We start from the raw sequence: 24,646 nt of genomic DNA on the forward strand, positions 1-24,646 counted from the left end.
GAACGTTATTGTCCCTGTGGATTCACAGATCCCTCCGCCTACCAACAGGAACTCTTTTTCGTGTTTTTTTTTGTACACAATGTATCTTCCACGGCGTTTCAACGATCGTTGATTTAAGGTAAAATGACGCTGGCATGGGGATAGAAAACTATGTTTAATATCTTGGCAATAAATGTGTTAATACACGTTTGAAAGACCATGATAAAGACTTTTAATGTTTCGTAAATCTGAATGTCATGTCATGCCTTTCATTTTAATTTGCACTCACTTTGTAGCCCTGTCATTGCTGACTCCCCCCATGGTGTCGATGTCATCTGAGTGAGACTCTTCTATCTGGTAGTCCGGGTTGGTCATGAAGCTATGGATGGAGGTCCGTCGCTCACGTTTCCCCGTCCTCTCATAGGTACGGAATGCGTTCACCACCCGGATCTGGGTCCGGATGCGACCTAGACCTCTGAACCAGAGGACCTGACCGTGGCGGAGCTCCAGCTCGGAGTGGTCGATCTCCTCCATGTCGTCCATATCGTCCAGTTCCTCATCGGGTATCTCCTCCTTCTTGGTGCCGTGGCCTGCCGTCTTGAGGAACTTCAGACAACCGGTGGGGATGGAAGTGAGCACCTGGCCCCACAGCAGACTTCCGAAGCCCAGGAGCGTGCACCACAGCCACTGGGTGATAGACAAGCCTACACAGTGGAATGGTTTCCCTCCCCACTGCACGATGACCACCTGGGTGACCACCTGGCCAAGGAGGATGGAGCAGAACATCAAGTTGTTGAAGATTCCCGCAAAGACGTTTCTCTCGCCTTTGATCTTGCGGGCGTTGATCTCGTTGAAGAGCTGCATCAACACGAAGGTGTTGAAGACAATGGTGTAGTGTTGCGTGGGCGGGGCGTGGAGAGGCGCGTCCCTCCCGCTTTTGATGTCAAAGAGCTTGTCACCGGCAAAGAGCAGTGTGAAGATGACAACGAGCTGGTAGACCGCTTGTCCCAGGATGTTCTTCATCATTCTGCGGGAGATGAGGGGCTTGTTTCGACCGTAGGGCTTCCTCAGCAGCAGGGCCTCAGTAGGGGGTTCAGTGGCCAGGGCCATGGACGCTAATGTATCCATGATTATGTTGACCCACAACATCTGGACCGCTTTTAGTGGAGAGTCCTGTGTGATGCAGGCTCCGACGAAGGCTACGATGACAGCAACCACATTCACAGTGAGCTGAAACTGAAGGAACTTGGAGATGCTGTCGTAGACGTTCCGCCCCCACATGACGGCCTTGACGATACTGGAGAAGTTGTCATCGGTCAGGATGATGTCAGAGGCCTCTTTTGCCACATCAGTGCCAGCCAAGCCCATGGCAAACCCAACGTCAGCTTTCTTCAAGGCAGGTGCATCGTTTGTACCATCGCCTGTTACTGCCACCACCTGCCGCTGTTCCAACACTGTGCTGTCGATGATCCCTTTGACTAAAGTGTGCTTGTCCGTAGGAGAGGAACGTGCTAGTACTCGTAGCTTGGGCCAGATATTGTCTATGCGGTGCTGTTCAATCTCTCCTTTTTTGTTACGTATCCTCTGGTTGAAGTCGTTACCCTCCAGACACAGGAAGTCATCACCAACCTGCAGGATGCCACATTTGATGGCGATGGCTCGGGCTGTATTGATGTTGTCCCCCGTGACCATCCGTACCGTGATGCCGGCCGACTGGCACTTCTTGATGGCGTCTGGGACTTCTGGTCGGACAGGGTCTTCAATGCCAACAACACAGATGCAGGTGAGGTCAGTCAGTATGTCGATCTCATTGTCCCAGTCGGGCTCTCCCTCCGAGGCAGGGAAGTCCCTGTACGCCATGCAGATGGTTCTCAGGCCCTCGGAGGCCATGGGCTCGATCACATTCTTCACCACGTCGTCTCTGTCCTGCGGCTGTAACACCTTGGACTCCCCATTGGCAGTCAGGATCGTAGAGCACTTCTTGAGCAGGATCTCTGAGGCTCCCTTGCTGAACATGCGATAGCTGCCATCAGCTTCGTTCTTCAGAACGGTGCTCATCGATTTACGTGCAGAGTTGAACGTGTATACCTTGTACAGCTTCTCCTCGGGGATCTCGTTGCGGATGGCCTGGTAGTCAAGCTCTAGGTTGGTGACAAAGCCCAGCAAAGCACATTCGGTCGTGTTACCCACCTGCCGCGGCAGACCGCCTTCCTTTTCTGGAGCCATAATCTTGGAAGTGTAGGCGCAATTGACCGCTATGCCCCGGGCCAGGAGATCTGAGGTGGAGGTTGGCAAGTTCTCAGGTTCAGGGACGTTCTTGTGGTGTTCCTCTGCAATGTAGACCTGAACCACAGCCATGCGGTTCATGGTGAGTGTGCCCGTCTTGTCAGAACAGATGGCAGTGGCATTGCCCATGGTTTCACACGCATCCAGGTGACGCACCAAATTGTTGTCCTTCATCATTTTCTTGACGGAGTAAGCCAGGGAGATGGTGACAGCCAGAGGCAGACCCTCTGGTATGGCCACCACCAGGACAGTCACACCGATGATGAGGAACTTGACAAAGAACTGGACATAGATTGGTGTGCAGCCCTTCACCCATGGTAAGCCCTGGATCCAGAAGGTGTCCACCAAAAAACGCACCACCAGGATGATGACAGTGATGGCTGACATGAACAGACCTGCTTTACCAATCTGGACAGCTAGTTTGGTCAGCTTGCCCTGGAGAACAGACTTCTCCTTCTTTGGCAGGTTGGCTTTCTTCTTGTCCTCTGCATCAGCCCCTTCATCACTGATCAGAGTCTTTATCATTACGGCATCACAATCCTGGGTGGCTTCGTCTTTCTTGTGATATTCTACTGATCCATCCCATTTCTTGTTCTTCTTTTTTTTCTTTTTCTTCTTTTTCTCCTTCTCGTCATTGTCATCGTCACCCTCAGCACCAGCACGACCTCCGAGTAAGGTAAAGATGATTCCACTCTGAGAGTTGACCCCAATGGCAGTGACCACCATTCTCCCTGAGCCCTCCATTACCTGGGTTCCTGACAGCAGCATGGGATCTTTTTCCTGGGTTTTCTTGACATGGTCTGACTCCCCAGTGAGAGAGCTCTCGTCTATCTTTAGGTCGTTCCCTTGGATGAGGATGCCATCGGCAGGTAAGAGGTCACCGTATTTAACGTGTGCAATGTCACCAACCACGATCTCAGCAACAGGGATCTGGAGGACTATTCCGTGACGGACGACAGTAAACTTCTGCTCTCGCTCGATGCGACTCTGGAGCCCCCGGAACTGTCTCTCTTTCTTCCAGTCGCTGAGAGCGGTCACAAACACCACAAGGACAACGGTTAAGAGGATGGCTGTGCCCTCAATCCAGCCCGCCACTGACTCGCCTTCATCCTCCACTCCACCAGCTGCTGTTCCACAATTTTCTGTATTAGAACCTGGAGCTTTGTAAAAAGAAAGTCCTAATGAAATTATGGCTGCCACCTGAAGGATTATCAGAGTTGCGTCTTGAAGTGCTTGCCACACTAATCGTAAAAACGATTCTGGCTTCTTTGGCAGTATTAGATTCCGCCCAAACACTTTTTTCCTCTTCTCCATGTCTGCGGGCTGCCCACTAAGACCATCTGTAGGTGACGTCTTCAACCGGTTGCAGAGTTCGCGAACGTCCCCATACGTTTCCTCGACCTTGCTTAGAGCCTCGGCACCCCGGAGCTCCATGAGCGAGCGCAGCTCTGTGAGCGTGCAGCCAAACTCTCCGGCATGGCTGGCCTCCATCGTGAGGTCTTCGCATAGAATGTGTTTGAGTCAATAGGTTGTTGATAGCAATCAACTTAAGGGTATCAGAACACTACTACTAACACTGTATGCCAAGCCTCAAGGAAATATAGTCTGCGTTCTTTTTAATACAGTTTTCGCTGTGACATCACCGTGATGTAGACATCCATATCTAGGCCTTTTGCTGTGATGTCGCCGTGCTGTAGACATCCATATTTAGGAATGCGTTCGACAATGTCCATATTTGGACATCTCATTTGGCAACACGGGGTAACATGCACAGACAGACTAAATTACTTTTTTACGCCATTCGCCATTGTCTCACTGCCTTGTCACGGCGGTAGCCTACTATGCAGCAACACCGCTTGGCTAAATGGTGGAAGGAAACCTCTTCCTGAAAGAAAGCTTCAATCTTCGAGAGAGCAGCCATGATGGTAGTTCCCATAGACAGGTGCATGCAGATGCCAGTTAGCGGGACTGGGATAGATGGGGAAAAAAAGCCACTTGCAGCTCCTGCAGAGCTCTTTTGCTCCTACAATTAATGCAATAAAATTAAGGTACACAATGAGGATCGTCACTTGGAACATAAACGGCATCAGGACGTTTAAAGGAGGAATTAAAAGAGCTCTCGATTCACTGGATGCAGATATTGTCTGCTTACAGGAGACCAAGGTGACAAGAGACCAACTGGACGAAAGAAGTGCCATTGTTGATGGATACAGCTCCTATTTCAGCTTCAGTCGTGGACGCAGCGGCTATTCGGGCGTGGCTACGTACTGTAAGGACGGCGCCACGCCCTTCGCCGCCGAAGAGGGTCTCAGCGGCTTGCTGACCAACCGTGAAGGTTCCGTTGGTTGCTACGGTGACCATCACGAGTTCTCCACAGAGGAGCTGCAGCTCTTGGACAACGAAGGGCGAGCCGTCATCACACAGCACACAACCACGTATCAAAACCAAGCACAAACGGTTACGGTAGTCAATGTGTACTGCCCACGAGGCAACCCCGAAAAGCCGGAGCGGAAGCATTTCAAAATGCGTTTCTACAAGTTGCTTCAGTGTCGTGCTGAAGCTTTGCTGAAGTCTGGAAGCCACGTGATCGTGTTAGGAGACATGAACATAGCTCACCGACCGATAGACCACTGTGACCCCGATGACCCTGGTGATTTTGGAAAGAACCCCGCGAGAAAATGGCTGAATGGCTTTTTACACGATGACTGTAAACACAACATAAGTGTGAAGGATGAGGAGTCGGGGGAGACTTCATCAGATTCGAGCCACGGTGGAAGATTTGTGGACACATTTCGTCATTTCCACCCGACGCGCTCCGACTCCTTCACACACTGGTGCACGCTCACCGGAGCGCGGAAGACCAACTACGGCACCCGCATCGACTATATATTCGCCGACCGCTCGCTGGCCGTGGAGCGGTTTTCGGCAGCAGACATCATGCCTGAGGTGGAGGGTTCGGACCACTGTCCGGTCTGGGCTGAGCTCAGCGGCACGCTTCTGCCCAGCTCCACGACCCCTCCCCTCTGCACTCGACACCTGCCAGAGTTTGCAGGAAAGCAGCAGAAGCTCTCCCGCTTTCTGGCGAAGGTGGGCCGACGAGCAGCTAAAACCGAGGCCATAAGTGATCCGTTGCCCGGATCACAAGATGCTGAAGAGAGGAGGAGGAGGAGAGAGAACACGAACCCGCTCGGAGCAGCGAGGAGCCCCAACGGAAAGAAGAGAGCATTAACGTTGGAGTCCGCCATACCGAAGGGGAAGAAAAGCAAAACGACAAAACCTCTAGCAAAGCCACAGGGCAGCCTGCTTGCCTTCTTTAAACCCAAGCCTACCGACGCAGCTGTCGGTCATCGAGTGACCCCTTCACGGAACTCCCAGACAGTCCTCCACAACGCTCAACGGAACGTCCCCTCAATCACAGGCGTGGACGCCTGTGACGTCGTAGAGCGTTCCTGTGGTGACGCGTCTCCACGTTTGTCACCCGACAGCAGCACAGAAAAGGAGTGTGACAAACAAACAGAGAAAAAGACAACAACAACAACAGAGTGTGTGACCTCTGTGTCCACCGCCGATCCCAAGAACTGTTCGTCGCCGACGTCGTTCTGGAAGTCGGTGCTTCGCGGGCCCCCGCCGCCGCCGTCCTGTAAGGTCCACGGGGAACCGTGCGTCCTCCGTACCGTAAAGAAGGAGGGGCCTAACATGGGCAGGCAGTTCTTTGTGTGTGCCCGTCCTCAGGGCCACGCCTCCAACCCCGAGGCTCGCTGTGACTTTTTCAGGTGGGTCGGCAAGGGGAAACGATGACGTTTTTTTATAACAACTCTACGAGTTTCTGTCCGGATGGACACGCGGATATCTGGAGAATCATCTGACCGATTGACTTCAAACTTGGCATGCGTATCTCTGGGACCAAAGTTAACGATGTGCAGAGTGGAAAGTCGGTTGAACCGGCCGTTGTCCATAAAATATCAATAAATCTGCAAACCCCATATACTGTACTAGAGGTTCGGGCCGCATAGCGGCCCTCACACCTACGTCGTACCTTTGTCAGAGTACACAGATTGTACTCGCCTGTCTGTCTGTCTATCTATGTCCATTGTATGCCCATGTATGGAAGTCTCTGTATCTGTCTACCTGTGTCCCTTTTATGCCCATATATGGAGGTATCTGTCAGTCCTTGTCAGTCCTAGACAGATCTCCATGTGACCAGGTACAGTAGCCTGATTATCAGACTGAAGCTGCGTGGAGCTTCAGTCTGACATTGGCTCCAGTGTAGGCGATTACAAGGGGGAGGGGATTATAATTTCCCTACACCAATCACAAGGGATCCCCACCCCCACCTCCGACTCTCATTAGACGGTACTTTTTGTACCGGATAAATCCTAGGTTCACATTACAACACCAGACCAAGAGGGGCAGTCCACTCAGAGAGTGGGCGGGGTCTATGGTCTGGAACCAGGCTACAGGTACAGTGGTTTGAGACATGGTAATCTTTCATTCAGAATGTGAGCTTTCAAATGACGTGTCATTCTTTAAAATGGAAACATTTGAAGAAGATATGCTCATTTGAATCTTGTTAATTAAACCATAATAGTCCAAACTGAGAAAATCCCTTCTAAAGAATTAGCACTTCTAGCACCTCTCAGCTCCTGGTAATCGGCGTGAACAATGGGTCATTTATTCAATCCCTAGCCACTCCTCTAATCACCCCCACATTGGCACATTTCAGAAGAGCTGTCAACTCTATAGAAACTTAACGTAACACAATTAAAATGTTGCCCTGCCACTGTTACAACACATCATTTTCGCAAAATACTGCTTAATATGGAAAGAAACCAAATGGAATCCTCATTTTCTGCTGTTTTGCAACTCGCGAGTTCTGTCCCTTTCTACTGGACCTCGACACAGAAAGGGACACAGGCAGATTGATGGGTACTATGGGTACTCTGACAATGGGTACGATGAGGACAGCAGACAATCGTCCCCAACGGGTTTCAGCCCAGTTAGCTAGTAAACCTCAAAAGGCAGCAAACTGTCTTTTCATTGTTTGGAACAGCTAGAAGGGTAGAAGAGTAAACAGCTCAGCTCTCCATCTCCACGTGCCCGAGGGGCATGAGGGAGAGAACACAGTTAAAGCCCCCAAATAACAATCACTCTGACACAACACTCAATACACACTGAGAGGGAGTCAACAGATCATTACTACCCTTCCATAAATTATGCAAATGTGTGTGTGTGTGTGTGTGTGTGTGTGTGTGTGTGTGTGTGTGTGTGTGTGTGTGTGTGTGTGTGTGTGTGTGTGTGTGTGTGTGTGTGTGTGTGTGTGTGTGTGTGTGTGTGTGTGTGTGTGTGTGTGTGTGTGTGTGAGTGAATCTGTCCTTCACGTATCTCGCAAATCGACCGACCGCTCGACTTCAAACTCGCCGTGCTTACACTGAGGACCCGAGGGAGTGCAGTGCCCGCCATCAAGTCAGTCAGATAGGTGGTTCTGCAGAACCGCTGATCCGACCAATATGCCCATATATGGGCATATACTGGTGACATGGTTCTCCATATACGGGAATAAAAAGGGACATGGACAGACACATAGAGATGTCCTTATATGGGCATAAAAGGGAGCATGCATGACATGCACGCACGCATGTAGAGATTCTGTGCATTTATAGCAGTGGTGGAAAAAGTACTAACATGTTTTACTTAAGTAGAAGTATCAATACTGCAATGTAGAAGTACTCTGTCACAAGTAAAAATCTGGAATTCAAAATTTACTTTACTTTAATTTTAGTAAAAGTACAAAAGTATTGGTATCAAAATTTTCTTAATGTACCAAAAAGTAAAAGTACAAAAATGTTTGAAAATAGCCTATGTATAAAATAAAAGTGGTTAAAGGTAGGGTAAGTGATATTTTTTGGTTAAAACAAAAAGTATTTTGTTAAAAGGTTAAAATACAATATTCTGATAGTAATCATTGCTATAGAGTGTTTGTTCAGTAACAGGAGTCTCCCTGTCTCTCCAGCTCTTTAATAAACAGAAAATACATTTTTCGGTAGGTGTCAAAATCTCAGCCAATCAGGAGAAAGTACCCATTTTAAGCTTAATTTGTATAGTGTTCCAGTTCCAATTTTGCCTGCTCATTTCTTAGTGTCATCACTATCCTGATTGGATAAAATTGGAAATGAAACTGAAACTGAAACGAAAATGCATTTTCTGTTTAATAAAGAGCTGGAGAGACAAGGAGACTCCTCTTACTGAACAAACACTCTATAGCAATACGATACGATACGATAATACTTTATTGTCAGTTCTCACTGAAATGTGTCTTGCGACCCAGCAGCCATGTATGCAACAATAAACAGTTCACACATTTGACATGACACAAGAAAAACAAAACACAATACAAAATACATACATAAAGACATACAAAGACAAGAGCAATGTCCACCTCTCAGCCTACCCTTGGCCTATAAATCCTGATTAAGCCTCAGTGTCGTCTGATGGACAAAGGACCTCTTCAGTTTGACCTTATTGTATGTAGGAACACCGTATCTCCTTCCTGAAGGCAGCAACCTATATTCTCCATACAAAGCATGGCTAGTGTTTGAAGTGATATTCCTTGCCAACCTTATCATACTATCATTATACGTAGTTGTATAGAGCCTCTGAAGTGGCTGTCCAACAATCTTTGAACAAATGTTCAGTTGCTGCAGCAGTTGTGACTTTAAGGCTACAGACAGACATCCATACCAGGTGGTACTACAGTACTGAAGAACACTCATTATAACAGAAGTGAAAAACAAAAGAAGAATCTGTCTACTAGCACCAAAAGATCTCAAACGGTGAAGGAAATAGACTCTTTGCTTTGTCTTCTTACCCACTGATTCAATCTGTTCTTTCCATGACAGAAGGTGGTCAATTACTACTCCTAGGTATATATACGAACATACCTGGTTGATCTGTTCACTATGAATAGTTATGGGGGATCTGTGTATCTCTAGTGGGGCACCAAAAACAATCTCCTCTGTCTTTTTTGTGTTAATGATAAGAGCGTTGTTATCGCTCCACTCCACCACCTTATTTACTCTGTGTTGGTGCAGTCCAGGATCACTGGAACTATCCAAAAGGGAAATCAAAACTGTATCGTCAGAGTACTTTAGAATGTATTGGTCTGTTTTGTCAGTGCGACATTCAGACAGACATTCCTCAGTACGACAGCTGTCAGTATAAAGGGTGAAAAGTACAGCTGAGCTTACGCAACCCTGGGGAGCACCAACATTAGTAGTTAATGCTGCGGAGAGGGTTTTGTTCACTTTCACCCTCTGTACTCTGTTAGTAAGGAAGGAAGCATACCAGTGAATTAAGTATGGATTCAGTTGCAACTGCACCATCTTTGACACCAGAATATCAGACTGTATTGTATTGAAAGCTGAAGAGAAGTCTAAGAACAGCACCCTTGCATAATTCTTATTAGACTTATCTAGGTGTTTTGTAATGAAGTGGACCAGTGTGACAACCGCATCCTCTGTACCGCAACCTTTCTTATAAGCAAACTGACAGGGGTCAAATTTGTCTTTAGTTATACTTACAAGATGTTGCAACATTCTTTCCAGTGATTTCATGATCACTGAAGTGAGAGCTATGGGTCTATAATCCTTATGTTCTTTTGGACATTGGATTTTGGGTAGTGGTTTTATGTGTGAGGTTTTCCAACACAGAGGAATTGTGTGTGTGTCTACAGAGGTTTGAAAAATTGGTTGCCACACAGGAGCCAACTCAGATGCAAAGTTTTTGAGGAGAAAAGCACTGCACTCGTCCGGCCCATTAGCTTTCCTTGTGTTAGTACACCGAAACACTTTTCTGACATCCTCTTCAGTGATGACAATTCTGTCTGAGGGGGCAGGTGTTACAGCCTTGAGTATTTCAGTGCACTTAGAGGAATCGCCTAATGATTCGAATCTGGCAAAGAAAGTATTTAGGTCATTAGAAAAGCCAAGTTCATTATCTGTCACAATAGGTTTGGTTGGGGATGACATTCCTGTCATGGATTTCATAGTATCCCACGCCTTTTTGTGATTTTTGGCTTTAAACGCATCCTCTAGATGCTGTCTATGTGTCAATTTTGCCTGCCTCATTTTTGTTTTTAGCTTTCTTTCCGTCAACTTGAGTGCACCGAAGTCTTTGTTTATGAAGGCTATTTTCCTTTCATTTATTACATCTTTTATGTCCTTGGTCACATATGATTTGTTGTTCGGAAAGATTTTAATTTCCTTTGTAGGAACAACCAGCTGTACACAAAAATTAATATAATCATTTGTAACATTGGTTGTTTTGTCCAATGAACCTTCTCTAAATGTGTCCCAATCTGTACAGTCCAGGCATGCTTTTAGTTGTTCCTTGCTTTCATTTGTCCATGTCCTAACTACTTTCTTCTCCAGTTTTCCCCTCTTCAGTTTTGACTTATAGACTGGAGTCAAGCACACGACATTATGATCAGAGGTCAATATAGGCGGCCCAACCGTGGCAACATATGCTTTTGGAATGTTCACATAACACTTGTCCAGAATGTTATTTTTCCTAGTCGCATCCTTAACATATTGTTCGAATCCTGGCAACACGGTGTCCAGATAGCACTGATTTAAGTCCCCAAGCACGATGGCTGGTGCCTCTGGATACTGCAGTTGCAGTCCGTGTACACAGTCAGCAATGGTTTTTGCTGCTTGTGCAGCTCTTCCCGGCCCTTTAGCAATGAGTACTATCAGAATATAGAGCTATTTAACACTTATTTTAACCAAAGCAAATCACTTACCCTACCTTTAATGTATGTTTTATAATACAATAATTTATATCAGCAACGTAACTAGTAACTGAAGTTTTCAAATAATTGTAGTGGAGTAAAAGTACAATATTTACAATAGGTACAATATTTACAATATAATAAAAGTATAGACAATTGGAAATACTCCGGTAAAGGTCTCGCATAATCGCGCAGGGCATGCATTCCCAACTTGCCTCGTTCCCTACTTGCATCACAATTGTAATCACAATTAATCTGTTCTTTTTCAATTCCAACATCCCAAACTATGACTGGAAAGTATTGCTCTTGCTCTCGCATCTGCATTTATGAACTTTCAAATCAATTTTGATCCACATCTGATGTGGTAAATGGTGCATTTATATAGCACTTTTATCCAAAGCGCTTTACATAGATTGTGCATTACATTTATACCCATTCACACACACATTCACACACACATTCACACACCGATGGCGGAGGAAACCATGCAAGGCACCAACCTGCTCATCGGGAGCAATTAGGGGTTCAGCGTCTTGCTCAAGGACACTTCCACACTAACTCTGGGGTATTGTCTCTGTTGGTGGAAACCTCATTATGTCCAAAACTGACTTTTCAGGATTCAAATTAAAAAAATATCAAAAGTATCGTAGCTTTAGTATGATCAAGTAGGGCGTTAATATCAACAATTTAAAATATGGAGATAGAGGTTTCTGCCCTAAAGCGACGGTATGCTTTGTTGTGCTGATTCTCCCTGATAGTTGCTTCCCATGTGTTGTGTGGTTCCATAGTTACGCAGACATCCTGTTCGTGACCATCCCGTCGGAGAACATGCTGGAGTTCAACCTGACCAATGAGAAGCTCATCCTGTTCTCGGCCAAGGCTCCGCAGGTCAAACACCTCATCGACACCTTCATCAATGAGATCAAGAAGGTTTGTTCAAACAGTTTGAACACATTTTGTCTTCTTCACACACTACTCTGTCTGGTTCTTTACCCATTAAGACCGGGAACGCATCTGTGTCATTTTTAGATTTATTTGGCTATACAAAAATAGCAGATATACAAGCTCATAGTGCTGCGCTATGAGCTTGTAGATCTGCTATTTCTGAAAATTTGTGCAAATCTTTAATATTTATATTTTTGAACAACTCAAATCTTTGCTTCTGGGAGGTCCCTGGAACAGCATATTTTGAGATGGGGGGTCCGCATCCGCATCGCAAGGTCCCCCAACATTTTGTATATGTATTCAAAGATTTGCACGAATCTTCAGGATTTCTTTTTCAAAAATAGCAGATCTACAAGCTCATAGCTAAAAAAAAAGAAAGAAAAAACTAAAATGACACAGATGCGTTCCCGATCTTAATGGATTAAAGGATGTGTAACACTGGTTTCTTTCAAAAACCGGCCTGAAAAAAAACATCTATCAGGAGACCACAAGGGGAGGTGAATGTAAATTCCCATTGAAAGGAGGTGTCATTTTCCCTTTTCTCCATTCTACATATGGAGTTTGTATTTGTTGAGGACATCTATTTTTGTGTACATTTTGTTATGCTTTGTTGATGAATTGAATGCATAGGACCACAATGGAAACAAGTCCCCAGGACATTTTTTGTGTTATCATTTTAGCCCAGGGGTCTTCAACGTTTTCAGGGCAAGGAACCCCTAGCTGAGAGAGCGATGAAGCAGGGACCCCCTCTATATTGTATAAAATTATGTTTCAGATCAACTTTTGCTGCTCTTTTTCCCCCTCTACACCTATAACTCTTTCCCAAAAATAGCCGATCTACAAGCTCACAACGCCTCGCAGCGCGAGGCGTTGTGAGCTTGTAGATCTGCTATTTTTGGCAAAAGTTCTCCTCAGAAAAGGGATTCAAGTGGTTAATGTAAAAAAAAGAAAATCATATCACACAAAGATTTGGCGGACACCCTGTAGTAACTTTGAGGACCCCCTAGGGGTCCCGGACCCCCAGTTGAAGACCCCTGTTTTAGCCTGTAAATGTCTTACCACCGTACCATGTGCTGTTTACATTTCAGACTAATTAAAGTATTCAAATCAATCAATCAAAAACGACAACATTGTATTTGTTTCTGCAGGACTCTAACTACGTGGTAGCCGAGCGTCACTTTGTGACAGACGACCGCACCTTTCTCACCTTCCACAAAGGAGACATCATCAGCCTGAAGGTCATGGACGGCTTGGAGAAAGGTGAGAGGTCGCCACCGTGCGCGCACACCAGTGGTGTAAAGTAACTAAGTACATTTACTCAAGTACTGTACTTAAGTAAAATCTTGAGGTACTCAACTGGAGTATTTACAATTTTCAGTACTTTTACTTTTACTCCACTACATCGCAGAGGGAAATAATGTACTTTTACTCCACTACAATTATATAACAGAGTATTTTTTATATTGTGGTAGTGCTACTTTTACTTAAGTAAAATATCTGAGTACTTCTTCCACCACTGGCGCACACTGATGACATCACACACAATACTATAATAATTATTCAGAGTCTACAGTACAGTAGACTGAAAGAACGAGCCCAATCGATGGTCTTGAAGGGCGGAGCCAAACCCAGGCGCTGGATTCCAGCGCCTGGGTTTGGAGCACTCTGATTGGTTAGGAGATAACAAGGTCCTAAGACCAGCGTTCCTGCAAGGTTCTCCCAGGCTTTTTTTCTTTTGAAACAAAAAAAAAGGCATGGGTTTCCGAGGCTAACAGTAGGCTACAGGAACCAACAGGTCTATTTTGTTGCTGTTAGGCAGAAACCTCTCATCTCCATATTCTAACCTTTTGTGTTTTTTCGTAAATTAACGCCCTTCTTGATCATACTACAGCGTCACGGTCACACGAAAGCATCAAACGTAGCAGAAAAATAACAGTTTTTGAAATGCGACATTGTTCCTATTTTCACTGTGTGTGTGTGTGTGTGTGTGTGTGTGTGTGTGTGCGTGCGTGTGTGTGTGTGTGTGTGTGTGTGTGTGTGTGTGTGTGTGTGTGTGTGTGTGTGTGTGTGTGTGTGTGTGTGTGTGTGTGTGTGTGTGTGTGTGTGTGTGTGTGTTCCAGGATATAACTATGGCTGTGTGGTGAGGAAGAAGGTGGTGTTCCTGGAAGACCTGAAGAGAGACACGCCAGACTTCGGTGAGTTGTGGCAAAGTTTAAAACACCTGTTCCCATTAAGGAGAGACAGAGAGAGAGAAAGAGACAGAGAGAAAGACAGACAGACATGAGACAAAGAGGGAGAGAGTGAGAGAGAGACACACACACACACACACACAGAGAGGTAGAGAGTAAAGGACAGACAGACAGACAGACAGACAGACAGACAGACAGACAGACAGACAGAGAAGGGGAGGATTTGACCGTTTCAGAACCACAGACAGACGCAGTGATAACATCAGCTACAGTACATCAACAAGCTGTTGAAAAAAAGCTTTTTTTCCGGCAACAACAAAGTCATATTATGCTCGGATTCTTACATCAAAGTGCAACTCATTGCGTTGCTCTCTCTGTTGTGTCTTGTTAACAAGAAGAAGAGCTTTCTCTTTGAAGCAGACCTTCCTTTGAACGGGGTTGACCAGGCTGTGATGCCTCAAAACACACAGACGTGCCAGGATCTGTGCCCGTTGTCGTAGATTAGTGCTTTTGTGCATTTGTAGCGACTAACAAAGCCCAATTTGTTTCCATCTTTGTATGCAAATGTATCCAAATGGCAGGCTTGTGTCCACGCTTTGATTTTGTAATCGTAATGGCCTTGCTTTGATCTTCTTTCTTTTCAACATAATTTGTCTACCGCAGGCTTCTGGTTAGCATAAAATCTCCAGACAGTTTACTTTTTGTGGCACTTAAAGAAGGGGTATTTCACTTTGAACCCCTTGTGGGGTCATTTTAACGTCTACTCTGGCTTTCCTGTGTTTTAAAAAAGTTGCTTGATCAATTATTTTCATATTTCATATTCTTGTTGTTGGACTCTATATAAACCCATTGATCTTCAAATGTTGAGCATGTTGAGCATTCAATGAAAACACACATCCCTGGTTCTGGTGACTGATATTTTCCTTCTAATGCATCAGGGGGTCATGTTTTTTGAATAACTTTTTAAAATATATGTATATTTTGTATTTCGTTGTTGTCGGGCAGAAACCTCTTATCTCCATATTTTTACTTTTTACGTTTTTTTGTAAATTAATGCCCTACTTGATCATCCTACAGCCTCACACAAAATAATGCTATTTTTTTATTTGAATCCTGAAAAGTAACAGTTTTAGACATTTCCACCCGAAAGAGACGAGGGGGGGGGGAAGAGAGAGAGAGAGAGAGAGAGATGCCTCCTTAACATTCCATTCAAGCAGGTATTTTGTTTGCACAGCTAATAGCCCTAAGCCTTGCTGCAAGGGGGGGGGGCCCGTTCAGAGTATGGGAAAGGGGAAAGTATCCCCATTGGCTTAAAGGACAGCCAATCACGCAAATGTGTCGAATGCAAATCAAATGTGTTGAATGCAAATCTGTAATGTGTTGAAAGTTGGTCTGTCTCTTCCTAGACCAGCTTTGCAAGCTGGTAAAAAAGGTTTTAAAATGTTCAATGAATAATTGTGTGTGTGTGTGTGTGTGTGTGTGTGTGTGTGTGTGTGTGTGCGTGTGCGTGTGTGTGTGTGCGTGTGCGTGTGTGTGCGTCAGGATGGAAGTTCGGCGCAGTGTGTGGCCGCTCCGGGGTGTTCCCGGTGGACTGCGTCCGTCCGGTAGAGGCTCCTGACTTCCTGTCGCTGCCGCTGGACCGCACGGCCGACCCCCGCCCAGGGGCGGGGCAAGTGGCCGTGTCATCGGCGGTCGCCGCCGCCGTGGGCTTCCCCATGGGCGCACATGAGATAGACCAGACTATAGAGGTACACACACACACACACATGGTTTGTATTACTGTACTTGTGAGGACATTAACATTTTAGATCAACAATTCTATGAATGCCATTCTTAACCGTAAGTCTAGAGCCGAAAAATAGCAGATCTACAAGCTCACAACGAGTTGCGCTGCAACGCGTTGCGAGTTAGTAGATCGCCAATTTTCCGATACACGACACTGGCACGCAACTAGGGACCAGTGTAGCAGAGATCATTTTATGCTTGGTTGCACACGAGTGTCACACTCCGAAAATAGCAGATCTACAAGCTCACAACGCGTCTGCGATGCGTTGCGAGTTATTTTCAACACACAGCTATGCATAAATCAGACATTATACGATTCCATCAAGGCCCGCCATAATAAATCTTAGTCGACTAAACTGTATGTCTAGTTGACTTGATACTTGATGTTTAGTCAACTAAAACTACATACTAAAAGTAAAACGTTTCAGATGACTGAAATGTGACTGAAACTTAATGAAATTTTATTCAAATGACTACGACTAAAACTAAATCGAAAATTGCTGTCAAAATGAACACTGAGCTCGACCCTATAACCTTAATTCTAACCAAACATAAAACACTCCTAATCCTAAAATCTTCAATATCTCCTGGTACCAGGCTACCAGCTAAAATGTCTTCACTTCTTTACATGTATATATGCTCATCTTTAGAAGTAGACTCACATTTCCGTGCGTAGTGGGGATGTTTGTTGATTGATCTTCGTGCTGCAGAGAGTCTCTCTGGACGGCTTCGACGCTCTGGTGGACGGAGAGGTGGACGAGACCTTTCTACAGGACACCACCTATGACATGATGGAGTTCGCCAAGAAGTACTTCAGACAGGGTACCAATGGAAAGGGGTGAGAGGCACACACATGCACACACAAATACACACACACATACACACACACACACACACACACACACACACACACACACACACACACACACACACACACACACACACACACACACACACACTCACACACACGTGTTGGTATTACTATACTTGTAAGGACAAAAAACATTTCGTATTTTACAATGGCCATTTTTACCCTAGCCCTAAAGCAGCGCACCAAAAACAAACTCACAACAATGTGTTGCAACGCGACGCGTTGTTGTAGCAATTGTACAATTTTGGGCACAGATATATATATATATATATATATATATATATATATATATATGTACCATTAACCCCTACTAACCTAACCTCTACATCCTAATTCTAACTCTAACCCCCACCTGACCCAGTGGTGGAAAGTAACTAAGTAAATTTACTCAAGTACTGTACTTAAGTACAATTTTGTGGTATTTTTTTTTTACTTTACTTGAGTATATCCAATTTTCTGTACTTTTACTTCCACTCCACTACATCTCAGAGGCAAATATTGTACTTTTACTCCACTACAATTATTTGAAAACTTTAGTTTAATACTAGTTACTTTGTAGATTTTGATTATTATTACAAAACGTACACTAACCACTTCAGCCCTATGTACATTTCGGCCATTTGAAAATAGCCGATCTACAAGCTCACAATGCGTCGCATCGCGACGCATTGTGAGCTTGTAGATCTGCTTTTTTCAAACGTTTTTTTTACACATTTTAGACATTTGAAAAATGGGATATTCTGCATAATGAGTACATTCTACTTTTGGTACTTGAATTCCGTATTTTTTTGTATTTTTACATTGCAGTATTGATACTTTTAATTAAGTAAAACATTTGAGTACTTTTTTGTTGTTGTAAAATCTTCCTGTTTGTGGTTTGTGTGTCAGGGATTCACTGGGGAAGACCAAGGGCAAGAGCAAGGAATACAAAGATCCATCTGAAATGATCAAGTTCTCCAAGGTGCCGTATACCTTCCCTGTCTACTATCTCAGTGATTCTCAACCTGTGGGGTCGGGAATGGGGTCCCCGGGGGCGGGGGGGGGGGGGGTCCCCCAAATGATGTTTAGGGGGTCCCCAGAGGATTAGCTTAATGTGCAACATTGTTTTCTCACTCAACAGTAAACAAATGCTTGAAGCCAATATATATATAATGAGGGAGGCCAATTCATACACGTTATTTACGCTTAATTAACTCATTGAGTGCCCAAATTATTATTATCTATTTCTGGACATTATGATTTTTATTTTTTTATTTTTTCAAAGTAAAAAAAAAGTGCTTAGGAAGCGAGATACAGCCTTTTTAAGTTATAAGTTAAACAAGGAGTGGGATGGAGCTGCAAATCTTCAGATGATGATATCTTGGGTTAAAACAAAACTAAACACGTGAAACACGTTAATGGCACGTTGCACCATAGCGGTAAAACAGCTGAAACACGTTAATGGCACTCAATGAGTTAACATTCTGTGCCACATGACGTCTAAGACGTCCGTTTTTATCGCCATTGTTAAGCCCTGAGCGCCACGTGACGTCTAAGACGTCATCATTTTTTTATTTTTTTTTATTAAAAATAAATCTTTTTTTAATCACTTTTTTTGGGGGTGGGGGGGGAATGTTCTGAACCCAAGATATCATGATTTGAAAATGTGCTGCTCCATTCACTCTTTGTTTAACTTCTTACTGAAAAAGGCTGTATCTCGGCTCCTGAGCACTTTTTTTTTTATAATGAAGTTTTGGCTCTGGCACTGGGACAACACAGTCAGAAATAAGTCTGGCACTGAATGAGTTAAATGACTCGAATGAATGATGAACTCACATGATTTCACCATGAATTTTCTCATAAACGCATCATTACATTCCTAGTTCTCACCATTAACAAGGAGCGGTTAGGAGCTTTGTTTAGAAACAGACCCTCCTCATCCTGGGCATAGAAGTGGAGCTGTGGAATAACGTCCTTAACTAATGATATATTACACTTGTTTAAGTTCACCATTAGTTCATGCCGAGGACCAGGTATGAATGATGACTCCATGATAAATGTATGATGAATTAATGTATGAGTTCATCATTAATTCATCATTAAATAATTTGCGCCCCTCAAGTAAAGTGTTGTTTGTCCAGTGCCCTGTCAGAAGAACATCACAGAATCGCCCCTTTGGGTCCTTCTGACCCCCCACTGGCTGAGAAACACACACATTGTACACAGTAAAACCCTGAGAGTTAATTGAGGGTTTTGTTCCTTGTTGTTGTTGTCGTTCACAGACGCCTCTGCAGGAGTCTCTCATCGAGTTCCACGACCAGATCATGAACAGAGTGGCGGCAGATCTCTTCCTGTGTACGTTGTTGTCATCTGTATCTCCTCCTCCACGCTGTCATTCATGTAAAATTGGCCATTTGGGCCAAAATGTAAAAAAATACATATATTTGGAAAACTTAAGTAGTGTAAAGTATACATGATTAGAACATGCTTGAACATTCAACAATTAAGGTCAATTAATATTTCTACATTTGCTACAAAACCTGTATGTTTTGTGGATAAACCATAAGTATACTTTACATTACTCAAGACCGTTTTTCAAATATTTATTTTTTTCACATTTTGGACAAAATAGACAATTTTACATGACGGTGCCCACTCTTCCGTATAGAGCGTCGCAGTTCCCGCCCACTTCCAGTTGCCGGAAGTAAATACTCAATGCATTTTTCCCATTGACTTTTCCGAAAATATTTATATAAATTAATTTAAGCCTAGAATCAAGCTATCCAGGATCCTGGTGAATCATGACCATAAAACGTTTGATTCTGTGAAAAAACTTTTTTGAAAACGGCAAAACAAAGGGTATTTATTAAACACTAGAGTTTCGGGGGGCTACGCCCCCCTCAACCCCAGCCGCGCACGGGGCCCAGCGTGGGTGCGTGTATATTGGGGTACCCAAATCGCCGGAGTAAAAGTGTCCAAAAAGGAAAAAAAAAAAAAAAATTTGGAAAAAATGTTAATAGTGATTGTTACTTTGGTGGTCCGCGGACCCCCTGGTGGTCCGCCGACCCCTGTGAGTGTTGGGACCCCCGGGGACCCCCCTGGAACATGGCGGACCCCTTCGGCAGTTTTTTTTTTTTTCATGCACGGTTTGCTTGTTTCTGTCACTTGTTTTTTAAAACCTGGCAGCAAACTTGGCAACCCGACTGACATCACTGACCTATCCTTGGTATTTGTACTTCCGGGTTGCATAATGATGACATCACTGTCGAGTCCTGTGGTGTCATGAACCTAGGCAGGTTTGTTTACCAGTGAGATTACCCTGGGCAGCGTGCTGTGCTGTGGCGGTGGCTGTTTGTTGTTGTGTTTGGGATGAACATGGCACGTGAAGGACGGACATATTGTGATCGAGACATGAGTGAAGTGAAAGTAACGGCCTGGGTGGAACAAAGGAGGTACGTAAGAAGGGGGGGGGGTTGAAGCAAAGGAGCTGTGTGTGTGCTGTTGTGGAGGACATGGGCAGAGTGCAATGGCGGCCGCTCGTGTTGTTTCGGCGAAACCCGTCGCCGTGCGGTGTCGGTGGTGTGCACGGTAAACGGTACGAAGCTGCCTCCCCTTCCGTTTTGTCCGACATTTGGTGAGTAGAATTAATTATGTTGCGCGGTGGAAAAGGTGTAGTGAGCAATGAGAGGTCCCCTACGCGACGCGTAAATTCAGCGCGGCCGCCGTGGCGAGTCAGTTGGCGACATGTGGTCTGGCGGTGCGTTGTTTATTCGATAACAGAGCTGTGGGGTGTCGCACCTAGGGTGCGGAAGTCGCTCGCCATTTATATAGTTAGATAGTATATCATATCATATCATTAAATATAAAATTTAAAAAATCACAGAAAAAAAGGTTTTATGGTCATGATTCACCAGAATCCTGGATGGCTTGATTCTAGGCTTAAATTCATTGATATAAATATTTTTGGAAAAGTCAATGGGGAAAATACATTGAGTATTTACTTCCGGCACCCGGATTCTGCGCAACTGCGATGCTCTATTGCCTATTCAATATTAGGCCATTTAATACAAAACATTATATCTCTGAGACCCCAATCTAACACTGTAAATTCCTCAGTGTTTATTTAACTCTGAGAGTATACAAATGGAACCAAATGGCATTAGGTTCCATTTGTTACACTCTCAGAGTTACAGCCCCGTAAATGGTCCATTTTGGACCCCTCATGGTCCCCGGGACTCGACTTTGAGAAATTCAGCGATCTTGATATCGCGAGCTCTCATTCATGCTATTTAGTATGGGAACGTGAAACGTGTTGAATGAGATGGTTTTGATCCTCTGTGTCTCTAAACATCTGATACATTGCGACAGAAAATGTATCCTTCAATGGATCTTTCTGTTTGACTTTACTATTATGTTGACCTGTGTGTGTGTGTGTGTGTGTGTGTGTGTGTGTGTGTGTGTGTGTGTGTGTGTGTGTGTGTGTGTGTGTGTGTGTGTGTGTGTGTGTGTGTGTGTGTGTGTGTGTGTGTGTGTGTTTATGTGTGCTCAGCGGTGATGCGCTTCATGGGTGACCATCCCACGAGGGGAGTGACAGAGCAGGAAGTGGTCAGCACCTTTCTGAAGGTAAACACAGCACGCGCGCATACTCAAACTTAATCTTTCATGAGTCAATTTCAGTCAGTCATTTTGTTGGGGTTGTGTGTTCTGTTTGATAACTCCTGAAACTAATTCCAGCACACTTGGCTTGGATGGCTCAGGGTACAAGACAGGGTTGAACAAATATCACTGGGATTGGTATTTAAGATAGTCAAAGAGACATATCGCCCTCAGTGCCCTCAATACCCTCATGCCTGTCTAACTACTACTCCAAAGTGAGTGACACCCACAGCCACACCACTAGAGGAAGAGACCATGATCTGGTACCACCCAACATTTAGAACAAACATGGGAAAATTCTCATTCTACTGCTCTGCTACCATAATGTGGAATGACCTGACACCATCCTTTACCCTTTCAGACCTGGAACGCATCTGTGTCACTTTAGATTTCTTTGGCTATTCAAAAATAGCAGATATACACGCTTGTAGCTTGTAGATCTGCTATTTTTGAAAAATCTTGAAAAAAAATGTTTTATATTTTTTTTCAAAAAACTGTTAGGATTTAGACATTTTTAAAGAATCGCCTCAGGTCTTAAAGGGTTAAAGCATGTGTAAGACTGGTTTGTTTTAAAACTGACCTGAAAAAAAAACATCTATCAGGAGACCACACGGGGAGGTGAATGTCCTTTTCCCATCTCTTTTGTAGATAGTGTTTGTATTTGTTGATGACATGTATTATTGTGTTAATTTTTGTATGCGTTGATTAATTGAATACATAGGACCACAATGGAAACAAGTCCCCAGGACTTTTAGTGTTATCCTTTTAGCTTTAATGTCTAATTTCTGACTAATAAATCATTCAATCTATCAAAAAACTTGAAGCTGCGTCTGTGTGTGTGTGTGTGTGTGTGTGTGTGTTTGTTTCCAGCTAATAGGAGAGTTCAGCCTGATGAAAGATGAAGCGTACTGTCAGCTCCTCAAACAGCTCACCGCCAACACCAGCTCCAAGGCGTAAGTTTAACCGCATTATAACCAAGGGGCCAGCCTGACATATTTACAATGAGGCCAATACGGAAGTGAGACTGTTCATATGAATGGCCTGTTTGGCGCTGTTTTTACGTGTTTTACCCCTGCGGGTGTCAGAAAGCATTTATTTTAACGCAAGCGTATGGGTTTTTGACAAACCTTAGACTAGATTTTCTTACCTTAATAAAAATTGTCATAAATTCTGTATGCTTCCAGTCGCTAGTTTAAAGTCTTCTTTCAATCATCATGATATGCGTTTAGCTAAATTATGGTCCCATTCATTTTAAAATTGACGATAAAGTAGGCTATGCTCCAGGTGGGGCGGGATGATTGGATTGACAAGCTACACAACCAATAGCATTCATTCCCCGCCCCCGCTCTTGATTGACAAGCTACCCAACCGATAGCATTCTTTGGGGATTGTTTTCCGGTTCCTGTTCCCGACGTGCTTTTGGGCTTATATTAGAGATGGCGGATTTCAAATTCCTGAACAATCGGCTTAATTTTCGATCTGTTGAAACCAGCGGTCTGGCTTTGTCAATTTTTATAACCCTATATGATTGATTTGATGTTTTTTTTCTTTATTAAAGTGTCATGCTTCCAAGGAAGCCCATATGGACTTACAGGACACTTTTTACATTTCATTTGACATGAACAATGAACCGACATGATAATTCACAAACAATGATCAAACGAATAACAAACTAAAACACTCAAGCTGCATACTGTACAGTACATGGCAGATTACATAAATGGAACTTAACCTTATGACCTTGTTAAAGTCATTCAAGCAGGAAAACAGCACCAGCGGTGGTGCCGTTTTCGGCTCTTCCACAGCTGTTTTTTTCCCCCCAACAGCTGGGAGTCCACAGGCATGGGTTTAGGCAGAATAGGCTTTGCAGTAGCGACAAAACAAAGTGTCCACACAAAGTGTATCTACAATGACGATCACGTTCCACCGAACGTGATGGTCATTGTAGATATTCGCAGGCAGTAAGCAGCAGAATTCTAGGCCTACTATCTGTGCGTCGGTTTATTTTTTGTACGGTGTAGCCTATGTGAGGACGTAAGTCGACACATACTCAAGTAGCCCAGGGTTATGCATAGCAGCCAGGTAGAGGGCTATTGTTCTAGGTGTTGACGGCGCGTTGACAGCTCTCTCGCACCTTCAGAGCTATAGGGGAGCTGAGCTCTACTTGGCTCCAACGGCAGTGCACCCCTGGCGTTATTATGTATGTGTATGTATATATGTATATGTATGTGTTATGTATGTACTGTGTGTGTGTGATGCAGGGACAGCTGCCAGCGGGGCTGGAGGTTGCTGTACATCCTGACAGCCTTCCATCGCTGCACGGAGGTCCTGAAGCCCTTCCTGCTGAAGTTCCTGGCCCAGGCCTTCCGTGGAGGTGGCGCGCTCTTTCAGGGTAGGAACCCCCCCACAATTATTTGACAGCTTTGCGATGCGAGAGTGCGGAAAGATTAGCCATGGTTCACATGACGCTTGTATACAAGCCCTGGTTTATAGCGGTGTTCGATTTTTATTACATTGCCAACTCTCACATGTACATAAATGTTCAGATTTCAAATATAAAGTGCTGACCCCCGAGCCACGGATGTTACAAGGCGACCCGGACCGCGATAAGTACCCGTATCTCCCGTGTTGTTCAATAAAAAGCATTTTAATCCGATCGCCGGCCATTTTCTCCAAATTGTCTCTGATACTTTCAACCATGTGACACTAATGGTTGGGAGGTGTATTGCACTCTGATACATTACAAAAGATTGCGGTCCGGATCGCCTTGTAACATCCGTGGCTCGGGGGTCAGCACTTTATATTTGAAATCTGAAAGTTAATGTACATGTGAGAGTTGGCAATGTAAAAAAAACGAACACCGCTATAAACCGGGGGGACTCGGCACCATGACTGTCATGGTATGACAGTCATGTTTCAGGGCTAGCGGAAAGATATGCCAGGGTCCCCCATAACATTACAGCTATTGCAGTGATTCTCAGCCTTTTTCATTTCATGGACCACCCATTTGATATGCATTAGGGCCACGGACCTGAATCTGATGGATTCTTTATTCTTTATCTCTGGGAGCCCAATCTACACTGTAAAATCAATGTTAATGTAGCTCAGAGAGTGTACAAATGATCTTTCTGATCTCTGAGTTACAGACCCATGAGGTACATTTGGTTCCTT

The 24,646-nt window shown here is 44.5% G+C and overlaps 3 protein-coding genes across 3 annotated transcripts in view; 2 read left to right on the top strand and 1 right to left on the bottom strand.

Moving 5' to 3' along the window:
* myo15ab (myosin XVAb) overlaps positions 1 to 24,646 on the top strand; it is a gene marked incomplete at both ends in the record, with an annotated part of 156,132 nt that overhangs the window by 120,051 nt on the left and 11,435 nt on the right. Inside the window, 10 exons of the mRNA XM_084072033.1 lie at positions 11,839 to 11,980; positions 13,144 to 13,255; positions 14,116 to 14,190; positions 15,727 to 15,932; positions 16,680 to 16,807; positions 17,729 to 17,801; positions 19,102 to 19,174; positions 21,369 to 21,442; positions 22,346 to 22,428; positions 23,737 to 23,867. Coding sequence (XP_083928159.1) covers positions 11,839 to 11,980; positions 13,144 to 13,255; positions 14,116 to 14,190; positions 15,727 to 15,932; positions 16,680 to 16,807; positions 17,729 to 17,801; positions 19,102 to 19,174; positions 21,369 to 21,442; positions 22,346 to 22,428; positions 23,737 to 23,867 — 1,097 coding nt within the window. The remainder of the gene's footprint in view (positions 1 to 11,838; positions 11,981 to 13,143; positions 13,256 to 14,115; positions 14,191 to 15,726; positions 15,933 to 16,679; positions 16,808 to 17,728; positions 17,802 to 19,101; positions 19,175 to 21,368; positions 21,443 to 22,345; positions 22,429 to 23,736; positions 23,868 to 24,646) is intronic.
* LOC311065303 (plasma membrane calcium-transporting ATPase 1-like) lies at positions 265 to 3,756 on the bottom strand (the record flags this gene model as incomplete). The annotated part of the gene is made up of 1 exon (XM_084085562.1): positions 265 to 3,756. One exon carries the CDS (start codon positions 3,754 to 3,756, stop codon positions 265 to 267), a length of 3,492 nt encoding a protein of 1,163 aa, XP_083941688.1.
* LOC311065309 (DNA-(apurinic or apyrimidinic site) endonuclease 2-like) lies at positions 4,321 to 6,063 on the top strand (the record flags this gene model as incomplete). Its single annotated transcript, XM_084085574.1, has 1 exon — positions 4,321 to 6,063. One exon carries the CDS (start codon positions 4,321 to 4,323, stop codon positions 6,061 to 6,063), a length of 1,743 nt encoding a protein of 580 aa, XP_083941700.1.

Source organism: Gymnoscopelus microlampas (genome assembly GCF_963454915.1).
Source record: "Gymnoscopelus microlampas genome assembly, chromosome: 2".
Lineage (NCBI taxonomy): Eukaryota > Metazoa > Chordata > Actinopteri > Myctophiformes > Myctophidae > Gymnoscopelus > Gymnoscopelus microlampas.